This window comes from Halictus rubicundus, chromosome 6 (genome assembly GCF_050948215.1).
Source record: "Halictus rubicundus isolate RS-2024b chromosome 6, iyHalRubi1_principal, whole genome shotgun sequence".
Classification (NCBI taxonomy): Eukaryota; Metazoa; Arthropoda; class Insecta; order Hymenoptera; family Halictidae; genus Halictus; species Halictus rubicundus.
The window spans coordinates 5,797,762-5,821,303 of NC_135154.1; the positions used below are offsets into that span (position 1 = coordinate 5,797,762).

Consider the following 23,542-nt stretch of genomic DNA (forward strand, 5'->3'; position numbering starts at 1 on the left):
GTTTTAAAATGAATTTTTACGTTAATATATTCATTGTACCGAATTCAATTAGGATCTGTAAAATGCAAGAAAGCTGGGCGACTACTCAATATCATATGGACCTTGAATAAGTTCTCGCTGTTTCTTCAAAAATGGCAGTAGCAGTACCCCGTTCGTGGAATTTCGAATGGTAACACACATGCAAGGCAGTAGTGTATCTAACCTTAAATTTCAGTGTATGGTAGTTCACTTTAGTGTAAACAAAGTAATTTTTTCTTAGTAATGAAAATATCCACTTTTCTGCCAAATAAAGTGTATTTGCGGGGAATTTTAGTGCACTACTTTATTCAAAAGAAATCTGCAGCTGAAGCACATAGAATTCTTGTTGAGACTTATGGTGCCAATGCTTTGTCGGATACGACATGCAGAGACTGGTTTCGACGCTTCAAAAATAATGATTTTGAACTTGAGGATGAAGAACGTCCTGGCGCACCGAAAAAATTTGAAGACGAAAAGTTGAAGGAATTACTCGATCAAGACCGATGTCAGACGCTAGAAGAACTTGGAAAAACATTACAAGTAGATGAGTCAACGTTTCAAAACGTTTAAAAGTTTCAGGAATGATGCAGAAGCAAGGACATTGGGTACAGTATGAATTGAAGCCGAGAGACGTCGAACGGCGTTTTCTCACGTGTGAACTACTGCTTCAACGGCAGAAAAGAAAAGGTTTTTTGCACCGCATCGTGACTGGCGATGAAAAGTGGATACACTACGATAATCCAAAGCGTAGAAAATCGTGGGGTAACCCCGGCCATGCATCAACATCGTCTGCAAAACCAAATATCCATGGTTCGAAGCATCTTCTCTGTATTTGGTGGGATCAGCAGGGTGTAATTTATTATGAGCTGCTCAAACCGAATGAGACTATCACGGGGGAGCGCTATCGACTTCAATCGATACGTTTAAGTCGAGCCTTAAAAGAAAAACGGCCGCTATACGAGCAGAGACACGACAAAGTGATTTTGCTACATGACAACGCTCGGCCTCATGTTGCAAAACCAGTGAAAACCTACCTGGAAACGCTTTAATGGGAAGTTCTACCACACCCGCCGTATTCACCTGACATAGCCTCTTCTGATTTATTCCGTTCGATACCACATGGCCTAGCTGACCAGCGCTTTCATTCTTATGAAGAAGCTAAAAAATGGATCGATTCTTGGATAGCCTCAAAAGACATGTCGTTTTTCCGACGCGGAATTCATATATTGCCAGAAAGATGGGAGAAAGTGGTCGCTAGAGATGGGCAATACTTTGAACGAAATGTTTTTGTTCCTTATAATTGAAATAAAGCTTTTATTTTGTAAAAGAAACAGCGAGAACTTATTCAAGGTCCTAATAATTTTTTTCGATTTTTATTTCATTAAATAACTTGCTTTGATTTTATGGAATTTGTGAGGTGTCTAGTTTGACAGTCAAAGTGTTAAACGCGACAAATTATGGTACCGTTGAAGATGGCTTGCGTTTCGTATTTTATTCGCGTAGGTATATGTATGTAACGTAATGATTATTAGCGTTTCGTCTTCCTCGATAACACGTCGAAATACGATAGGTCGAGTATCAGGGGGTGTTTAGTCCTCGGGGGTGATAGTGACTATGACTACCTTCCCCCGCGAATGGCTATAAATGTAGGTCGATCGAGCTTCCACTCTGTTACCCGCTGCTGCTGCTGCTGCTGCTGCTGCTATTGTTGCTGTCGTTGCTGTTATTGCTGATGCTGGTGCTGACGCTGATACGATTGTCGTTGTCCAAATAACAATTTTGTCCCAAGGTCAGTACAGTTTCGATCAGAAGAAAATCGCTGATACGCTAGTTTCCATTCGTGATATCAACCGAGAGTACAGGGTAGGCGAACGGCTTACCGCATCGGCGATGTCGAGGAGTTCGTAATTGGTTTCATTGTTCGATGTCTCGCGACTTCTTATCGATTGCGCGTTATCGGTTTTACAACTTCTGAGACCTGCTTAGCTGCTATGGGCACGAGTCACAGGTGTGCAAATACTCGAATCCGCGTTTCCCTGTATTCGACGGCGATTAACAGTAGAAAGAAACAAGACAGGCAAGACGCCGAAGGCGTATGGCCGCTAGATTCAAGAACAGGGTATAGGATTTCGTCCGACAGAATTTCTATACCCTGTTCTTGAATCTAGCGGGCATACGCCTTCGGCGTCTTGCCCGTCTTGTTTGTTTCGACCCTAAAAGAACCGTCAGCAACGAACTATGTGTGTATTGCTCGAGACGAAGAACTCGTAATTTCGTCGCTATCTCGTGTAGGTACCGGTGGTGAGTCACACGTCATCTTTTCGAATCGGTGAAAGTTGCGCAAGGTGTCGACGAACCGTGAGGAACGTTTGCCGAATAGTCTCGGTTGCGGACAGACGCCGCACAATTTTCTCCGATGGCGAAAAGATCGTCGCCGAGGTCCGTTCTCGTACGAAACGGCCGAGACTTCCGCCGAACGCAAACAGCGCTCGTCCGCTCGAAAAGAGAAAGAAATTCCTCGTAGGTGGGCCCTACGAAAAATAGGGGAAGCGACGGACGAGGAACGGGGACCGGGGACCGGGGAAGAAGAACACGACCCCGCGATTACCATAACGTCACCGGTAACGCGCCTTTTTCACTCTGGTTTGGCTCAGCTGCGCCCGCAGCACGAGTTCGCATGGGGGCCGATAAAAATGTACTGTCGTTAACAGCGACGCGTCGTACATTCGTACGTACGGTAAATACGGCCCAACGGAAAACGCGGCGGCTAGCCTAATTACATTATTCATGACCGTGCCCGTCGTTGTTCCCAGTCGAAACTTTGCGTTCCGCTGCGAAGACGTCTTCTGCCTAAAACGGGAACAACATCCCTCGAAAAAAACCGAGCGAACACGCGCCAAAACGCGGAGCCTTATGCTCGGTTAAATGGCGCGTGTCCAGTTTGCGGTGCAGTTTGCGGTGCGGTTTGCGTCTACGTCAGCGGAAAGAAAATATGGACGCGGATAGGGTCTAAAAGTCTGACGCGTTATTCGACGTCGCTTCGTTTTTCTCCTCTCCACGATCGCATTTTTTTTCCTCTCTTCTTCTCGCCGAGTTTTCGAACAACTTTGGCCCGACGGAATTGATATTGGAATTGGACGCGCGCGCGTACTTGCCGAGCTGCGCGATCGTTTTTCTCGTATCCGCGTTTCACCCTAGGACCCGCCGCCCCGCGATTTCGCGTTTTTCGTTTACACGAAAACGGCGCACAATGGGCAATTTGGACAAAATCGGATTCAAAATCAAGGAACTTTCGATAGGAATGAGGTAGAGCGATGAAATTTTTTTGAAATGAAAGCTGAAACTTTGTAGAATATGGGAAAAATAGGGAGATTATTACCATGCAATCATTTCAACGAAAAAATGACTTCATTAGTTTTTGTCACAAGAATCTATTTTTTGCAAAATCCTGAGGTCGTAGACAAATTTTGAGACGAGGTTTGAAATCAGCGTGAAAAAATCTATGGGAAATGATGTATAGCATGTTAAAAAAAAAATTTTTTCCGCGCGTGGTATTGGAAAAACTAAAATTTTCTTGAATTTGTGCGCGTTTAACGAATTTTCTCGAGGTTAAAAAACGGTCGTACCACAATTTCGCTATTTTTCCCATATTCTACAAAGTTGCAGCTTTCATTTAAAAAAAATTTCATCGCTCTACCGCATTCCTATCGAAAGTTCCTTGATTTTGAATCCGATTTTGTCCAAATTGCCCACTGTGCGGCGCGGCGCGGCAAAAAATCCATTTTATAAATCTTCGATTTTTATTAAAAAAAAATTATTTTTGTATAGCCTAATAGTGCGTGCATGACGTGCCAAAGTCAGATTTAAAAAAAAAAATTTTTACGGAGATATACGCATGGTAAATAACCATTTCCTCGCTCCTGGGAATTCATCAGTTTTCAGTACGATAGTTATGTAATTACTCCGCCTATAATTGAATACTTAGGGGTCTACAAATCATATGGGTTATTGCAAATAGCTTCAATTATTAACTGGCAAAGAAATTTTCCAAAAAAAGTTGTTTAACATTAAGTAATATGGACTAACCTGAAGCCCCTTTGCGTTACGCTCATTTTTGATTTATAGAGGAATACAAAAAATCCTTTGAATAAGCAAGTTTTAATAATAGTTTTGGCAAGTTATAATATTGATCTAGCTTTGTGCAACATTTCATGAGATACTTTCGGAATTTCCAAAAATGAATCGCGCGAAAGTCACGATTATTTGATGTTTCAGGTAAAATTTTTAAGGGATACATACCACATAATAAAAAAAATGTGACATTTATACATATCAAAAAATATTTAATAACAACTTTTTATGTTAATAAAACAAAGTTTTCCATCACTGGACCACTGTCGCAAAAATGCAACAGGTATTTTTTGGTAGTACTCCAATGAACGCTATAAAAATAATTTATGTAAGATAAAAAAAATGTTATTAAATATTTTTTTATACACAAAAAATAAATAAATCATATGCACTTCACACTTTTCTTTATTAATTAGAAATATTCCTAAAAAATTTCACCTGGAACATCAAATAATCGTAACTTACGCACGATGCACTATTGGAAATTCTGAAAGTTGATATTTAAACTTAAATTGTGACGAAAGGGTCTCGAAGGGTCTCATGATTTTTTGCACAAAGTTAGATCAATATTACACCTTGCTAAAACGATTAGTTCCAGACCAAAATCTATTAAAGGATTTGTTCTATTCTTCCATAAATAAAAAATGGACAAAAAACAGTGATTTTCGATTAGCCCATATTACTTAACGTTAACAACTTTTTACAAAAATTTTTTTGCCAAATAAGCGTTGTACCTGTGGCAATCTCTCCACAAACTTTCAAACAAATTCGTCGGATAGTTTCGTTTTTACAGATTTTTTGCCGTTTTTTGGCCATTTGGCAGCACTGTGCGGCGCGGTGCGGCGACCGATGTCCGTTGCACCTAGTCACGCATACACGCGGAGAAATCTATTTGCCCGTGGAATATCTAGACGGGTGACCAGTGTGCGCGCGTATCGTTGATACCTGCGTCGTCGATGTGGTGTCGGTATCCGTGTGTCGTGTTCGAGCCGCCGAAGCAACGGTGTGCGTTTCTGTGTCAGCAGTCAGCAGCGACAAAACGGCAAAGCGACAGCGGCGGCAGAACTCGATGGCCTCCCGGTGCGTGCGTGCGTGCGTGCTTGCGTGCTTGCCTGCTCGCTTGCTTGCCCGCTTGCCTGCGTGCGTGTACCCTTCTCCTCTCCTCGGTTGAGGGTTGCACGATGGTTGCGCGATGGTAGGAGGTGTGGAGCGGCGGCAAGGCAAGGCGGCAAATGCACAGTCGGTTCTCGACGGTCGGAAGGTGAACGTGGTCCGGGCTCCCGGGCACGTGAACGCCCGTTTAGTTTTCCATTCGCTGTGGAACAGCGCGTCGACGACGACCACCTCCTCGCGGGGTATTCTCCGTTCGCTTCGCGACCCCCGGTTGCCTCGCCTTGTGTTATCCCCCCGAAGAGACAGAGCGACAGAGAAAGTACACCGCTTCTCGGGAAAGTGAACAACGGGATGGACGAGTCGTTCGATATCAAGTAAGAGAAGCATATTTATTAATATTTTTATTTGTCGTTATCGATCGTTCGCTAATACATGGAATATCGTGCCGAGATAATAAGACGTTTCGCTGGTACGTTGTTAAATATCGACCGGAAAACCGTGTGCTCGATAATTGGTCGAGTTTTTTCGTCTCTACACGATACATTTCACGATGACGAAACAGCGCCGTTTTCATCGATGAGATTCGCCGAAAGGGATTTCGTTGGCGACACCGCGGTGTCGCGAGCGTGTCGCGCGTTCGCACAGACAAACGACCGTACCCCGTACGTACACTACACATATTTGGTCCGTTCAGAGACTGAAATTAAAACCGAAAACGAAACCGAGATCGGAACGCTGTAATATTTGCTTAAAAACGCACCGGTGGTATATGAATCGCGATGCTACTCGTGTGTCGCTGACTCTGACGCGTTGTGCACGGTGTCTCGGCGACGCAAGCCAGCTTCCATTGTACGTGTATTAGGTTTCCTCGGCGATGACGATGTCTCGCGAGCCAACCTCGATGGATCCTCTTGTATCGGGCTCGTCGCTGAAACAGAGTAGTCGACAATATTCCCTCGGCGCTCGCGAATAATCGAGTTAGCTTCCGTGATAGCTATCAAACGGCCCCGGGAAAGTTGGTGGCGCATGGCGGTCGCGAGGGTGCGAGGTTGCAGAGGCAAGGAGGCGAATAGGCGTACAGGGTGCGATATAAGCAATCGAGGGAGCGCAACAAGTTTCGCTCGATCCCCTATGGGCCGGCGGTGGTCGACGTTTTACCTGTTGGACTCGAAAAGAAACTTGATCTTTCTCATATTCGCGACGAGATCGAAATGTCAAAGCCGATATTATTCCCAGAGTTTTCGACCGATCCGCGTTCCGCTGATAATTTTTCGAACGATTCGCGAACGAGAACGGTCGCGAGGAACGCGATTCCTGCGCAGAAACGACACCGCGCTGCACGACACAAATATTACAAACAGGATTAACAGTCGCTGTGCAAACAGCCTCGAGAAACGGTTTTCCGTAAATGCGTTTCGAAAGCGTTTTGTTTGCCCGGGCCAAGGATTTCGTAGAGACGCGATCGCGCGATTACCACGAATCTGCTCTGTTCTCTTTGCGCGGAATTCGACTGATCGTCGCGATTTTCTGGCAATGGAATCGAGGCGAAAAATCGAACGGGTCGGAGAATATTCCTTGTTTCGTTCCGAGTGATTCGATGGAGAACAATCTTCCGTGGGAAATGTCTAAAGACTGCCGAGTCGTTAATTTGTGGATCGAGCTCTTCCGGGTAATGCGACGAACAGCGAGAGCGCTGGTCTAATCTATACGCTTTGCGGTTTTACGTTATCGAGACGTAGACTCGCGTTTCTCCGCGATTCGGTTTTTCGGTTGGTTCATGTACGTCCGCGTCAGCGTTACAAAATATTCATCGACAGACTGAACCGCGGAAAGAGCATAGAACGCGACAAAAATTGCCAAGCTACATAGTCATGTAGCGATCGAGTCTGATCAGAGCGAGAAAGACGAACGTTCAACGAAAGAAATCGTCTTATTCTTATTCTCCGGTCGTATAACGCAAAAGAACAAACGCGCGTTCGTTACGGTAGAAAATGAAGCGAGCACGTTTATCGGTGGAGATAATACGCGAAGGACGAATTTCTACGATTAGGTACACGCTTGACAAATGCGTCGAACGATTAACCACGTGGATAGCCGCGACGTTCGTTCTACTAATTTTGATTGCAAAAGTTACGCTGACCGCTCGATAAGCTCGCGGTGCAGTTTTATCTTTGGCATGGTAATGGGCGCGCATACCGAATAAGACACGACCCACCACTTCGAAACTCGGTAATTTTTTTTCTGTTCTTGCTGGGAAAATGTTTGTCGTGTGTTCCAATGCGAGAAACGACGTTGGTAATCGCTCGGAGAGGGTAATCGGAAGCGAGAGAAGAGAAATTATAGGTGATTTGAATTCTCGCGATTAAAACGGCACAAAACAGTGGTAAATATAAAACGCCACGGGCGAAGCGAGCGTGTATTAGTTGCCAGCTAATTAAATCGATCCTTGTACTTTAACCCCTCGGTCGATAGTTCTGAATCTGCAGGTAATAGTGCAGGCAATAGGTAGCGCAGGGTCACGTGACTAGTTATGTTTGTCGTTTCGAACGCGCTAGATTTTTATCGTTCCACGAGCAGTATCCTTTCCTCGTTCGTTCGAAACGAACGAACGAGTTATCGCTGTTCGATAAAGCGAACAACGCGGATCGAGCCAACGGGTGCTACGAGCATAATTAACCTGGCTGCCACTTTGAACATCGCGGAACGACATCGTGTAGTGCTTAGAAGGAAGGCTGTTTATCATAACTTTTCAAAGAGTCATTGTTTTTCCAGAAATCGAGACAACGCGACACGAACGAACTGAAACTGAAACGGACGCGTCGACGCGTTCAATGCGACTATCCGACGATTAATGTAGGTAACGTCGATCTTGGAGACCAGAACGGATTTCATAGCGAGCGCGTGACGCAACAGTATCGTTGCGTTCGATCGAATCTTTGCCGTTTTCGAATGGACGCTTTCGTTCGAGCTTCTCCGTGGAAGAGTCCTCGGTAAATAGGAAAATCGAAGATCGGATAGGTTTCGATGTTGAGAAAGATATAAAAGTATCCGAGGAGGTGCGAACGTAATCAAGGTCTTAGTCCAACGATCCGGTTGCGCAACAAAAGCATCGCGTGATCGTCGTGCTACCGGTCCACGATCGCGAACCGAGCTAGATATTTTTCCTTCGTTTTCTATAGAAGGAAGCTGCGATGCGAACAGCCCACCACCGCTTAACGTGCGCGACCATCGCGTATGCGTATAAAGTTCAGAGTGCGTGGACAGAAGAAAATGGCGGCCGGCCGGTTGACGCAAGAGGCGCGCGCGTACTCCTTCGTGAATTTCTCAAACCTATTCGATAAAACGCTTTAGGACAAAAGAAGAGTGAGAAGAAGAATTGCGAATTCCTTTTGTTCTTGGATCTTGCGACGACTTTTTCAGAGCGACACGTAGCGACAATTCTACGGAAGAGGAACAGAAAGAGGTGGAAGACGAAGAAGAAGAAGAAACGCTCTCGAATCGTTGTCTCGTCTAATAAAGGTTGATTTCCAAGATGAAATCTTACTCGGGGATAGGAGGAGTTTGAAACGAAACGCGAACGAGAAGAGTAAGTACCTGCTGGTCGGACAGACACAATGGAAAGGTGTTCTAGCGCCGTCGATGCTCGTTGGCCGCGCAGGAACACACCGGAGAAACTCGCGAGTTAGGCGTGAATTGAAACGCGCAACGCACGGAATGCTGTAAACTCGAGTAAATTAACACCGAGATATTTTCTCCCGAGAAAAGGGACTGGAAAAAGTTGCGGCGTTATTTATTTTGAGGTGCTGACGACTGCTCCGTCGCCAGCGAACCACCGCGCGCGCCATTACTGCGACCGCCTACCAACTACACGAATTGCGAACAACTGCTAGATACATTAGACAGGTATCCTCGAACGAGAAAGTAAATTGTAAAAATCGTTTCGATTACAACTTCTTAGCAACTTTGATAACGATAAGATAACGATAACGAAATTCTACTTTGACAAAATGTAGAAGAAACGTAATTGCGGCTCTTTGCGCGAAATACCAAAATCAAGTTTTCCAGAATAAGATTCGATCGGACGAACAACGAATGCGCTAAACTTTCTGGCAAATGGCGGCAGACGCGAACCAAATCGGACAGCAGCCGCGTTACCGTTTCACGGTAGCGGAACAGAGAATGAAATTACCAGGGCACCGCGAACCGCAGAGCGACCTCATCTGGTACGATAATTTTTTCGCCGCGACGCCGACGCCGACGCCCGATCGTCCGATTTTACTCGTGAATTCGCAAGGTTGATCTTCTTCGGTTCCGGAAGATTTCAAGATTTCCATGCGAGTGTATAAGCACGTTACCTGTTCCGCAGTCCGGTAACGTTCGTCGAACGAGAGGTTCTTAGAGATGTAAACTTACGGGAACCCTGGTCGACTTATAGAGAAATTTCGGTTGCTTGGCAATTTTTCGTTTGGCTTTTGAACTCGAAACGCAAAAAGAAAACTCGGCTCGATTGAAATACGCGGTCGCTACGGTCGCGTTTCCCTTTACGTAATCGGTGTCGGTGTCGGTGTCGGTGTCGGTGTCGGTGTTGGTGGTGGTGGTGTGCTCGCATCGGAAAACGGCTAGCCTTCCATATATTCGATTTGAAGTTTCACCGAGTCGTTCGGCGGTTGCGCGAAAATCTCAAACTAAAGAGGGGACGAACGTGCGAGGTCATCGACGAAGAAGAGGTCGAGGCCAGGTAAGGGATGCTCGATTCTTTCTTCCGCGTTTGAGTTTTCTTTGTTCTTTCTCTTTTTTAGTAGCGGTAGTAGAGGAGCAGACTGTCCAACACGACTCTTTCGTGAACCGTCCATTCGGTTCTCTTCGAGAATCGTTTCTCTGCCGAACAATCGAAAATCCCAACGCGAACGAATGCTACTGCACAGTCTGCTCTTACTGCCAAAAGCAAAAAGACCTAGGCGTGGAGAATGGATTAAAACGATCGATCCTGTCGCCCAAAGAATCGAATCGGAATCGAACATCCCTGGTCCAACTAACCTGTGCTCGAGCAACCTCTTCCGACGAACACGGCGAAAATATTGATTGAAACTTCGAACTTCGAACTTTGAAGTCGGAAACGCACGGTGAACTATTGGCACGCCGCTCGAAAGAATCGATTGTATTTCCTCCGACAACGAGGAGGCTTGCGAAAGCCGGTTTTTCGTATGCAGATTTATTAGCGGTTATGCGATCGGCCGATGCGCCGCTATCTAAGCCGCTCGAAAATAAAAATTCAGCCGCGAGCGATAATGGTTATCTACTGTACGAAACCTTTAGATATGCGCTAGAATTTTCGGCCTTGGAGAGTATTGTTTGTTCGTCGCACGCTAGTCCACGAAATTGATAGCATCGACGGCAATGGAAAAAAATAGCCAAGAAAAATACGCTGGCCTTTCAACGTGGTAAATTTGCAAGGTTCGACGCGATACTGTCTCGTTTCCGTTGTCCGAAGGCAAATTTTTGGCCATCACCGGCGAGGCGCGGCGTGACGCAACAGTGTCGAGAGTCGCGAATCGCGAATCGCGAGTCGCCAATCGCCAGTCGCAGCCTCTGACAAGATGCAAATGCAAAGTCATCGTGCGCTCTGGCAATCTCGGTGCGACACCGACACTATACCTGTCCGGTTTTATGGATGAAATAACCGATAACATTGGAAATGACCCGCATTAGACTTTAAAATAACCATCGGAACGTTCAAACAGCCAAGTTAGGTACATTGCGAACACGGAGAATCGGTATTGTTGTCGGTATTTCATATTCATGACGAAAAGTACGTATTGCCCGTTATCGAGTCCACGATAAATGCTATGACTATTATAGGTTTTGGTAACACGATGTCGACATCGATGTCGATAGATTTGCGCGGTTTTTCCGAATGTTCAACCGGAGTACCTGTTCGTTCCACGTGTAGAAATATAATTGTCGTCTCGGAGCAGCCGTCGATGTGTTTGTGTTCCTAACGCCGTAGGTACTTTCACGGTGTAACCTCGCCTTGTGCCATATATGTATGTTTCCATTCATAGGAAGAGTGCAGGCGAGTGCCTTTTTTGACACAATGACGCGGACCAAAGATCAAGAACAACTGGTGAGACGTTCGTAACAGCATTGCAAATTATGTATCAGACGTCGCGTTCTATCGCGTCGCATCCGACAACCTGCATTTTGATGCATTTTTTACCCGTCAAGTTAAGAAACGCGCAATCGCTCTTCGAGTTGCAAACACGTTTCTTTCTGCCGATAACATGGGCACGGGGACAACGCGGTTCTTTACGGAGATCGGGTCGCCGCTTTTTCGTTTCGTGTCGTTTCTGATCGATGCGAAGCTCGGCCGAAAGCATCGTCTTGTCCGTTGCCCAACCTTTCGGAGGGGGTTTCCCTGAAACGGAACCAGAGTTTCGTTAAGGTCTTTCACGCGTACCGATGTGTATTTTCGGCGGTGTATTGTTTACCCAGGAATTACGAAACAGAGAAGAGGGACACTCGACTCGAGACTCCGGACCAGAGACCAGGCCCAGGCCCTGGCCCCCCGTCATTCTGGTTCCACGTCGAGGACAAGCTGCAATTCTCTGAACGAACACGAATGTTCGAATTAGACTCGTTCAATCCGGCATCGGTCGCTGTCGGCTTTACGAACGCGCGAGCGAGGGACCGACACCGATTTTGTCTCTTGAATTTCGCGAACCGATGCGGTTAACGTTTGCTCGAGTGTTCGAGGACACACGATCGCGAGCCAGAAAGGAGCCCGTCTCGGCGATTAGTCAGCAAAGCGACAAGTGAGTTTGCGACGAGACGATACGAGAGGAGACGAGAGGAGACGAGACGAGAGCCGTGGTTTCCCATCGTCGCGTTCTTCCAGTTGTTCGTCTTCTTTCACCTCTAGCCTTTCCGAGTAGTCTCTTCTCGCGATACCGGAGGATATTACCATCATGGACAGAAAAGGTACACCGTAACTCGCGTTAGATACTCAGAAGTTAATATTCAGCGCGTTCCCGACCAAGATAACAGGGCAGAACTGGCGCGTTCTTCCAACGAAACTTTCAGCCTTGCTCGCTCCCGCTCTCGTCGCAAGAACTTTTCTTGTCCCAGATTCGCAGAAGTCGCCGCATCGAAGATTCAATGATTTCCTCCCTTTTGATTTTTCTGTTTTTTCAACAAAGTTTCCGAATCGCTCGCGGTGTCATTCGTCAGAGTTCTTGGCCACGGATACCGTCCGAACTTTTATTATTCCGATATTAAGCCGAGCAATCACCTTCCAGATGAATCTCGAAGAATTCATCTCGCGCTCGTGTAACTTTGGCCGATATTAAATTCCGCCGGTGTTTTTATACTTTCTATAAAATCCTGAGAACAAAGTTTTCAGAGATTATGGCGGACCAACCGCGGTAATACGATGAAACTTTCCCTGCGCACATTTCATAACGCGTTTTCGCCGTGGCAAAAAACATCGACCTTTCCGACTTGAAAGTTTGCATTTTCAGAGTGCAGCCGCCGACTTTGAGATTCATCGAAAAGCTCTGTCCGTAGAAAAATTCATTACGCTAGCTATTAGTACCGGCGCAGGTATCTACGCGCATGCAATGGCGGCCTGCCGCGGTACGGGTACGGGTACGGGTACAGGGTACGGGCACGGGTACGAGAGCTTTCCATGTCAATCTAAAATACCGCACGCGTGCTCGCACAATCGACGGGTGCCAACCTCGTTTCATAATTATCGCAAAAACTGTAACCTCCTTCGCTTTCGTTCGAGACGTCGCCTTTGACAACGTTTACTGTAATTGTCTGAAAAATCAGAATGGTTTGTAGTCTTTTCTTATCCGTAGAACACGAGAAAGATTTTCGTCGATTCGAATCTTGATAAAACTGATTTTAAGGAAAATAATATTTCAAATTCTTACAAATTACAGCGACAGCAAAAATGCATCTCGCTTCGCAATTTGCTTTACGTTTGTCCTTTCAACGTTTACGATTAGGTATTACGACGCGTACAAAGATTTTCCATAGGCGACGTCGGTTAGTGTCGTTGGTGGTAGAGCAAAGCTAGGCCTTCGAACCTTCGGAACAGACAAAACACTTTCCTCGAGCGGTGTACATATAATCTGTATTCACTGGGAAATTGAACATACAAAAATATAGGGACGATATTTGCAATTTGCACCGAGTTAAAATTGTCGCGAGCCGAACGTTCGTGAAACATAATGGACGTGGCTGGTAGCTACGCATCGGAAAACCGATCAAGAAAACAGTCGTGCAATTGTGTACGTTGACGGACCGTATAGTCGAGTCTGCGGCAACCTCCATGCCAAGAATTAAACGTTAAATATATAAAGGTAATCCCTCCGATGAACGTTCCGCGACAATTTCCAGTAGAACATTATTATATATTTCCCTCTCGAAATTAACGGATCGGGGTCCGAACAACTTTCTGGCATCGATCGGCCGCGCCATGGAAACGTGTGGCAGGCGATACAATTGAAACCGTATTGGAAAACGAGAATATTGGAAACACGAAAAAGGAAATAAAGAGGGGATAAAAAGGTTGACGAACGTTGACGAGACAGATATACAAATTTCCAAGTCCGGTAGATCGTCAAATTCAAACTTCAATTTCTAGAATCAGAATTGGGCACTCAGAAATAACCCGTTCATTTTTGTTAAATAAGAAAGAAAATACGATCTGCGATATATGTAAAGTACCAATTAACATAAATCACCTAATAATAGAATGCAAAAAATATGAGAATGAAAGGAAAAATGCTAAGTTGCCTAGATCCTTACCCATTCTGTTAAGTTCTAAGGAGTATATCGCCGGTCTTGCCAAGTATATCAAGGATACAAATATGTATAATATATTGTAAGAAAATGTACCGTGTTGCTAATGACCTTTGATGTTGAAGCAACATTAAACAATTAAATTGTATGTATATATATATATATACAGGGTGGCCCACATAACTCTGAACAGCTCAATATCTCGAAAACTATGCCATCGATTTTAAAGTTCTTAGCCTTAAATTGCATGGAACTGAAGGGCCTTTCTGACTACATAAACGTGAAGTGGCCTCCCTTCCCCTTTAACGGGGGAGGGGAGGTACCTTTGTAATTTTAAATGGAACCCCCTATAAAATGTTACATATTTAGATTCCACCGGAAAAAACAAGTCAATTTTGTCTGAAACATTTTTTTGTCAGATACTTCCATGATGAGATATAACAGTTTGAAGTTTCGAGTTGTAGGTACTTGAAGCGCTCGGAAATAGCGTTATGGAATTATACGCGCTTCATAATTTAGAAACATTTCATAATTTAGAAAAGCGGCTTAGTAAAGCTGTCACTAATGAAAATAATAGTGCCAGTATTCTTGCTGCAATTACATTAAATCCTCATATTAGTCAACGTACACTTGCACAAACATCACATATTAGTCGTTCATCAATTCAACGAATTTTGAAACGGCAAAAGTATCATCCATATCACATGGTTTTATCACAAGAGCTTTCGATAGCAGGTTACGATCACCGCGTAAGATTTTGTGAGTGGCTGCAGGGTGTTGTGGAAAATGACTTTTTGTGCAAAATACTTTTTTCGGATGAGGCCACTTTTATGAATTCAGGGCATGTAAATAGACATAATCTGCATTATTGGGCCGTGGAAAACCCAAATTGGATGCGATGTGTTCCCTTTCAACATCGATGGTCTTTAAATGTTTGGTGTGGCCTAATAGGAGATTTTGTGATTGGACCTTATTTTTTTCAAGAAACTGTAACATCTGCAAGTTATTGTGATTTCTTAAAAAATCATTTGCCTGCGCTTTTGGAAGATGTGCCACTGCACGTTAGAAGAGAAATGTGGTTCCAACAAGACGGCGCTCCTCCACATTTCGCAATCATCACCAGGCAATTTTTGAACGAAAAATTTGGGAACAAATGGATAAGTCGCGGGGGACCTCGTCAATGGCCTCCTCGATCCCCCGATCTAACACCATTAGATTTTTTCTTATGGGGATATGTAAAGGACAAAGTTATGTTTGAACCACCGACGACAAAAGAGGATATGAAACAAAGAATACGTGACGCTTGCGCTTCAGTGACTCCCGAAATGTTAAAAAATGTTAGAACAACTTTGATGTTTCGAGTAAATAAATGTTTACAAGCCCGTGGTGGACATTTTGAACATTTCATTTAAAGTACATTTTATTTGTTCACGAATAAGCAAAGGACTCAAGCGCGTATAATTCCTTAACGCTATTTCCGAGCGCTTCAAGTACCTACAACTCGAAACTTCAAACTGTTATATCTCATCATGGAAGTATCTGACAGAAAAATGTTTCAGACAAAATTGACTTGTTTTTTCCGGTAGAATCTAAATATGTAACATTTTATAGGGGGTTTCATTTAAAATTATAAAGGTACCTCCCCTCCCCCGTTAAAGGGGAAGGGAGGCCACTTCACGTTTATGTAGTCAGAAAGGCCCTTCAGTTCCATGCAATTTAAGGCTAAGAACTTTAAAATCGATGGCATAGTTTTCGAGATATTGAGCTGTTCAGAGTTATGTGGGCCACCCTGTATATATATATATATATTTTACGATATTGCTTCTTCTACGGTCTGTAACATCCTTTTGTTCAGATGCTATTCTTCATTTCGGCACTTGAGCGTCACGATTTTTGTTACGGTGAAGTTGCTGGGTGACGCGACTTTTACGGCGAATAGAAATACACCGATGGTACCCTCGAGACTGGAGCTAATATTTGCAGTACGAACAATGCACCGAACGGCTGAATGCTCGAACCTTCGTTATTCCTGATACCTGGAGTGACGTATCTAGGTGGAGGGAACGGACAACCTTTGGTTCTTATCGTGACCTCTTTCCCTGCTTGACCGTTTGTTGCTCGTTGCTCGTTGTTTGCCAATTCTTTCTTCTTTTCTATGCTTTTACACCGATGCAAAGTTTACGTTCTTTTCTTTTGAATTTCGTCATTATACCGGTACGTGAAACACGACGCGACGCGACGCAACGGTGTCGCAGCCCCGGACGATTAAAACAAAGCGCGTGGACACATACAGACGATGTAATGGAAGTTTTATTACGGTTTACGTTGACACAGCTCGCGTTAGAATATTGAGTAGCATCTGCTCGCACTCGACGTCGCGTCGCTTAACGTTGCTTGGCAGCGGTTGATCGGTTCAATCGCCCCGATCGCGAACCTGTTTCGTTTGTAATTTTTGCGAGGAAAATTGTGCCACACCGAGTTGGCATGTTTCCTTTGTTATCGGGTTTGAAACATTTTTCAGGTGTTTTATCGTTCTGCAATTGGTTTGCCCTATCTACAACTCACTATCGAGCTTAAATAATATCGCGCTTGAGAAAAAGTTACAAGAACATCGTGTGGACCCCTTGTCGGATTAGATTAGAATAGTCGACGTTTACGCAGCCATTGATAGGAGCTTCCTTTCCCACGGTCGCTATCGGTGGTTCTTTTACCGTGCGCGTAGATACTGTCGTCGTCGACCAGGCCCGACCCGGCCCGACCGCTACCTTTGCCGCTTCGATATAAATCGCCGAGCAATCCAGGGCCTTCTCGCAGGAATATGTACAATGTATATTGTATTTTTGATTTTCGAATGCTCCGAACGATCGAACCGTTTCATCGACCTTTGTTGTTCAAACGGCGGTACTACGACGGGACAATTATCGTTGGGATTAGTAAGGTTACGCGTGTCCTTGCCGCACGTGATTCACCCGGACCGGAGTGATCGATATACATTTAATAGTGCTCCAATGACTCGTCACCATGTTTGAAGTTTTGACGTCATTTATCTTGCCGGGATTATAATTAGTACTGGAAGACCTCGGCGCACATCCGCAAACCATATAAAAGTGAATTTAATCCTGCGCGTCCGGTATCGCTGTTTGCTCTCGTTGAATACACAGTCTCCACCTATTTCGAAGTTTATTTACGATCTTGACGTATAATATCGATGCAGTCGTTCGAGTAACTTGTGTAACGTGTAAATTGAGGGGTGAAGCGCCCGCGGGGAGCACACTTTCAGGGGAGCGACTGCGATTACGATTGCGACTGCGATTACGACTGCGACTGCGACTGCGACTGTAACTGCCACTACTATTGCGATTAGTCGGAACTCTGCTCCGTATCGTTATGCAAATTTATGCTTCCACGAGCCAACGTACAGGAGCAGAAATTATGCGGACGGATAACGTCGCCGTCCAGAATTTTATTCCTGTTTATTCGAGTTTTTGTTTCCTCCTGTATTTTGCACTCGGACGCGCGTATACGCGGTCCGAAGCGCTCGGCGACGATTCGCTTCGATTCGCATCGATTCGTCGAGAGAGAGAGAGAGAGAGAGAGAGAGAGAGAGAGAGAGAGAGAGAGAGAGATCGTTTGGATCTGAGCGCGCAAGAAATTACCGAAAAGTTATCGAACGCGCAGGATAGTTTAATCGATCTTCGATGCGATATCCAAGTATTCGTTCATATTTTATCCTAACAAAATTTAACGTTATCGATGCTAAACGGTCGAGTATCGTACTCGTTAACGCACCGATTGCTTCCCATTTCTTCTCAAGAAACCTGCTTGCGACATGTTACGTAAATATATAATTCAAAGAATAACCGCATAAATATTGCAAATGAGTTTCAACGTTCTCAGGGTCTCATAATCCAAGTGGAAGTGGAAGTGGAATCGGAATCTGAATCTATATCGATGCGAGTATCGGTACGCGATGAATATTAAAGTAAAAGAAGCTCGAACGCAACGGGTGAAGCGAAATTTCGAAGGGAGGTAGCGCGCTTACAAGTTTCTGCCGGTTTGTTTGATTTGCAACGGTAATCGCGTCGTCGCGAGCTTTTACGCGCATCTATAAATTTATATTGTCGCAACCATATATTGCCGAGGCGCGTCAAAGGCCGCTGCGGCAGATAGTATCAATTTTTTAGTAATAGGTATACACATACCTATACAGAGCAAACAGACAACGAGCACCTTAACGTATCGATGAAAAACAGAGGCGAACCGTTATCATTGTGTCGCGTCAACAGTGGACACAGTTTGCTAGGATCGAAAAATTATTAGTCCGAGCTATCCATAATGTAATGAAAAACGCGCCTTCAACGTGTCGCGTAGACTAGCGTTTTTTCTCACAGTTGTTCGTAGTTGCGTTATCTACAAACACTTATTTAGGCTTCGTATAAACTGTAAAAATTAGACGAGTCGAGCACAAACGCTTTGTTATAAAACAAAACTCGAGAAGCGAACGCAACGCGCAACCACCTTCCACTTCCTGTTTCGCCTCGAGGGAAATAGAATTTCAAATTTCAGTTGAAGGGATTAGGATCCGAAAAGTCGTAAATTTCATTTCAATCGCCCCTCTAATTAACCTCTGAAAGGCAAATAGACGCTGATCCCTGTTCAAACACAGGGTACAATATGCATGTGGCTGCGAACGGCGTGGAAAAGGGGGAAGAAGGGCGGTCGATTTTAGCATAATAAAAGGAACGTGTCGATGGTCTGGACGAGTAAAAATCCGGAGAAATAGAAAAGTTTTGTGCGTCGCGTCGCGTCTTTCGAAGCGTTAAAGTATTATCGTAGAAATTGCTACCGAGAGCCCGCTGTCGTAATCGTAAGAAACCAAGTGCTCAAGGTGAAGCAACCATATACGCAGACCGTAATGGAAAAAAGGAGGAAACTTTTGTCGCTTGTCCGCATGCAAGTCAAACGATGCATTATTCCTTGACCTGACCTAACGGAGAGGCCTCTTTCATATTCATTAGAATGTCCCCCCTTTTCGGAGACACGTGCGCGCGAGCGCACCGCCGGACCTATTCTTTTTTTGTCAAATGATGTTCGCGTCGTTCTTTAAACACATGCTTCGGTGTCGCTTGTTTACTCTTGTCGACCGATGCTAGAAAAATCGAGTCGAACGTAAGGGGGTCTTCTTCGAAGTCAAAAGGATCGGAGGGGCTTCTTCTTATCATGGCCTAAATCGAACAAGGTAAATGTGTAAAGCGCGTGCATCGCTTAGCATTTCGGCGATACGGCGTTCGCAAGATCAACTCGAAAGCTTTTTCGATTTCGTTTTAATTTTCGTTTTAGGTTTCCGGTTTCCGTTTCGATGTCGGTATTGGAATTGGTATGGTCGCGACACCGAATCGTTTAGCCTTGGCGCATCCATCAACGGATTGACTTTACGCTCATTTGTCTTTTTCAAGCTGTCCCGCTGAAGTATCATGGGGTCATTGGGAATTCGATCTCGTGTTTCGGTTTCGATTACGGTTTCGTGTTTCAGGCTTTTGTAGTCATTTCATAATCCGTTCTCCGTCCTTTAAATCTTTACCCGTCTTCCAAATCCTTGGTAGAACGTATCGCGATCGAAATGTCGGTCGGTGGCTGGTTTTAGGGATCGATGGATCTGACGTTAAAGCGTAAAATATTTGTTCTCCTCGTAACGGATATCGCCGAGACGACGAAGTCCTTTAGAAATCGACCTTCGATCGAGAATAAATCGAGCATTAAAAAGTAAATTTCACTGGAATAAAATATTTTGACGCGAACTAGATTTCTGCATGTTCGCGTAATGTCGTTGAATATATAATGTAATCCGACGGACGCGAACGATACCGCGAATGAATTATTCGAGAGAAATTCTTCGTTCGTTTTTTATTCATTGGAAGGTCCCGTATAGCACGGTGTCGTCCTACCTATTTGGAACGTCGAACGAATTTCGTAAATATGTAATTCGGGGAGCATTCGTTGCGCGAGATCAATGACACGATCACGATAGAGAAGAAACGATCCGGGCTTGGCTCTCGATCGGCCGCTTAAACGATGCATCTTTGTCGAGTCGCGTCGCAGCAGCGGTAACGTTCCCATTATGCGGGTCGAAATGGAAAATATGGATATCGTGAATTGACTTTTAGATGATCGAACTTTGGACAACGTAAAGGCCGGTCAAAAGATGAATGTTGGGGGAAACTTTTGTCAGATTAAAAACCGTTTTGTAGTTCATTGTCGGGACAATGCGTAACCGCGACAACGACTCATTGAATAATTTCTATAGAATTATGGTAATAGACACGACAAGAACGATTTTAGGATCGATCGAGGAAGACACCGAGCTGTTCTTTCAGCGATCCGGATACAATTGGAAACGTTTCTTTCGTTCTCGAAACTGGCAAAATCGTTTGAAATCGTTTACGATATTTCGGTATAGGAAAGATTCTATTGGATGGAATAAATTTTCTGATCGCGACGGATGGTCCACGATCGCTACGACATCTTTCTCTCTCTCTCTCTCTCTCTTCTATCGCTTAATCGAATGAAAATCGAGCGTTTCCGCGCGAATCGATTTCAGCCTTCGATATCGACGCCATCGGCAGGAAGAATTTCATTGTGTTCGTTCCGTTGCAATTCGAGTACGGCCTCTGGACGAATAAAAACGAGCGGCGAGTACGCATGGAACACGTGAGAGAGTGCCCGCGAAGATTACATAATCCAGAACCAGGCAATTCCTATGAAATGACAAGGCTTTTGTAAAGTCTCGATTCACTGTAAATTCAGTGTAAAATCTTGACATCGTTTCCACGATGAAAAGGGCACGGAGAAATTGAAAAAAAACCCGATACGCAGCTCGAAACCTCCAACACGTTTTCTTTCTCTTCCTCCGAAGACTTTGCGATCGCTCGTAATTTGGATTGCATAAGTGCGCTCTCCCCCACCTACCTCGTCGTTCACCTACTCTACCTCCTTCTCCCGTCGGTCGTCCTTTTTTTTCTTCTTTTATATATTACTTTTTTGCCGAACGAACGTGCGGTCGAACAGCGCCATACTAGGTACATACATCGCTCACACTACCAGCCTCTTATGTAAACGTGCATAACAATACCAAGTTACTAATGATACGGTTGCCTCGGTGGTCGCATCCTGCGTTACCGAGGTCTCGAAGGAACGTCACCACCATCGTTGCCACGGTTCGCCTGATTTCGAAGACGAACCGCCATCCGGATCGAATCGAATCTGGTCGAATCGAGCCGAAAGCTCCTTGAGACAATTCTTGACGTTGCTATTGTTTTCATCGTTGCAGAACGCCGGCCACCAGGATGACGACAGCGAAGTATTTTTCTGGGATCCGGTGTCCACCAAGAACCGCAATTCGAAAAATCAAATTCAAGCGCGGCAGCTGCAGGAACAACTGGCGCAAGCCACCATGAAGATACGCGATTTGGAGACCGAATTGAAACGCGTTCAAATGGTAAGATATCGCATCGTGTTCCCGCCTTTCGTTGGTTTTAACGAACACGCCGATTCCGACTGCCGATTCACACAATTCTGAATCGGTTGCTACGCCTTTTTCTTGTTTTACCGCGCATACATACCAGGTCCGTTTCTCGGATTACCGCTTACTAAATATGGTACATACAGTAAGGAGCAAAACTGAGTCCACACTATTCGAAGCAACATAACTTTTTTGAAATTAGATCAATGACTTGAATGTTATTGAGGAGTTAGAAGGATTAGTTTATTAGACGAGGTGTAAAAAATTTGAATTGGTCGGAATCGCAAAAGAAATAGTAAAAGTTGGTTTTTAAAAGGATTAAAAGTGCGATTTTCAGTCGAAAATCGTGAAAAATGGCAATTTTCCCACTTTTAAGCGTTTATAACTCGTAAACGAATTAACCGATATCGGTGAAATTTTCAGCATCGATATAATTTATTCGAGCATAACATTCGAAAATAACATTCAAGTGATTTGATCTAATTTTAAAAAAGTTATGTTGCTTCAAATAGTGTGGACTCAGTTTTGCTCCTCACTGTATGTAGTTGTTTGCAACATTTGGTAACATTTGTTTCGAGATTCGTTCGTTCGCTTTACGCAATCTTCTTCTCCTTTTTGTTTTGCACCGTGCGTATAATAATCGCGTTGTCCGTCTCCTCTGTCCTACTAAGCATAAAAGACACGATTACGGTTGTAATTGTTCCGAGATAATTGCGTTTAATTTTAACCGCGCGCACCACCGACCGTTTCACGTGTGCATACATGCACGTGACGACACATGTCGTTACGCGTTATCTCCAATCGAAATCGATATTGTATGTTGTGCGTTGTATATCGTATATTGTATATCGTATACCGTGTATTATTCTATATTCTACATACACATTGTATCGTTGAGATCCGATTGTACGCACGACAAATGCTTGTGCCCAAGTTGCGCGAAAGAAAATCTTTGATGAAACTCTCGTTTTACGCAGGTGAACAATTCCTCTCTGAAAGATGATCTCCCCGATGGGCATCAGACTGGGGAATTCCTGCGAGCCAAGCAGGACATGGTGAATCGTATCATACAAATGGAGGAAAAGGTAGAACGTGAAAAAAGAACAATGATTTTTAATCGAACGGTTTAATTTCGAGGAGTTACATTTTTTTCTTCTTTCCTTCGTGCTCGATCAGAACCGGGAAGCGGAAAGGAACACGAAGCGCGCGCAACCGGACGAAACAGCGTTGATCAACGATTTTCGTACGGTACTATCGAAATTGAACTCCCTCGAGAAGCAGGATCTCGTGCGCTCTGCTTTGAAAGCGTTGGAGACCGAGAACGAGAAGCGCGACCCGACCGACGGCCAGGAAAAGTCCGAAAAATCGGACTTTGACGAAAAATTTCAGAAACCCGACGGCTTCGGCCGCAACAACAACAGCAATAACGAGTCCGTCGTCGCGGTAAAATCCGTCTTCGACGAAAGCCACTCGGACCATCGGAAACGACACGATGGATTCGTCGAACCGTCGAACAACAGGGAGATGGAATTGTACAAGAAGATCGAGGAACTCCAGGAGGAAAACAAGAGACTGTTCTCGAGCGTCGAGGAGCTGGACCAACAGCACGAGGAATCGATTCGTGAGTATTTATTGTTAGCTACGTGCAGCAAATTCGATCGGTCGCGTCTGCGTCATCGGGATTGTAACCTTTACGCGTTTTCTAGAGAAGCTGTTGTCCCTCAAGGAAGAAATCGAGAAGAAGCACCAGTGCCTTCAGAACGCTTACGAGCAGCTATACGTGGACTACAACCAGGCCCAGGAGAAGGTTGTCCAGCTGGAGGGCACGCTGACGAACAACGAAGCGACGAAACGAGTCGGGGTCGGAATCCAAATCGAAATCGAGACGGTATCGCGTTCCTGCCAAACTGTCCCTTCGGAAAACGGCACTAGCAACGAAGACGGAGCCGTTCG

At 44.8% G+C, this 23,542-nt stretch overlaps 1 protein-coding gene across 4 annotated transcripts in view; it reads left to right on the forward strand.

Annotated features, from left to right (window-relative positions):
- Positions 1-23,542, forward strand: part of LOC143355077 (uncharacterized) — a 35,697-nt gene that overhangs the window by 4,539 nt on the left and 7,616 nt on the right. Inside the window, exons 1-6 of one of the 4 annotated variants that reach the window (XM_076789571.1) lie at positions 5,461-5,636; positions 8,035-8,115; positions 21,398-21,565; positions 22,567-22,674; positions 22,766-23,210; positions 23,296-23,528. In XM_076789571.1, coding sequence (XP_076645686.1) covers positions 21,521-21,565; positions 22,567-22,674; positions 22,766-23,210; positions 23,296-23,528 — 831 coding nt within the window. In that variant the 5' untranslated portion in view covers positions 5,461-5,636; positions 8,035-8,115; positions 21,398-21,520. Of the gene's footprint in view, positions 1-5,370; positions 5,637-8,034; positions 8,116-12,090; positions 12,241-21,397; positions 21,566-22,566; positions 22,675-22,765; positions 23,211-23,295; positions 23,529-23,542 lie in introns of those variants that run through there. The other 3 variants (XM_076789568.1, XM_076789569.1, XM_076789567.1) reach the window with 3 other exon arrangements.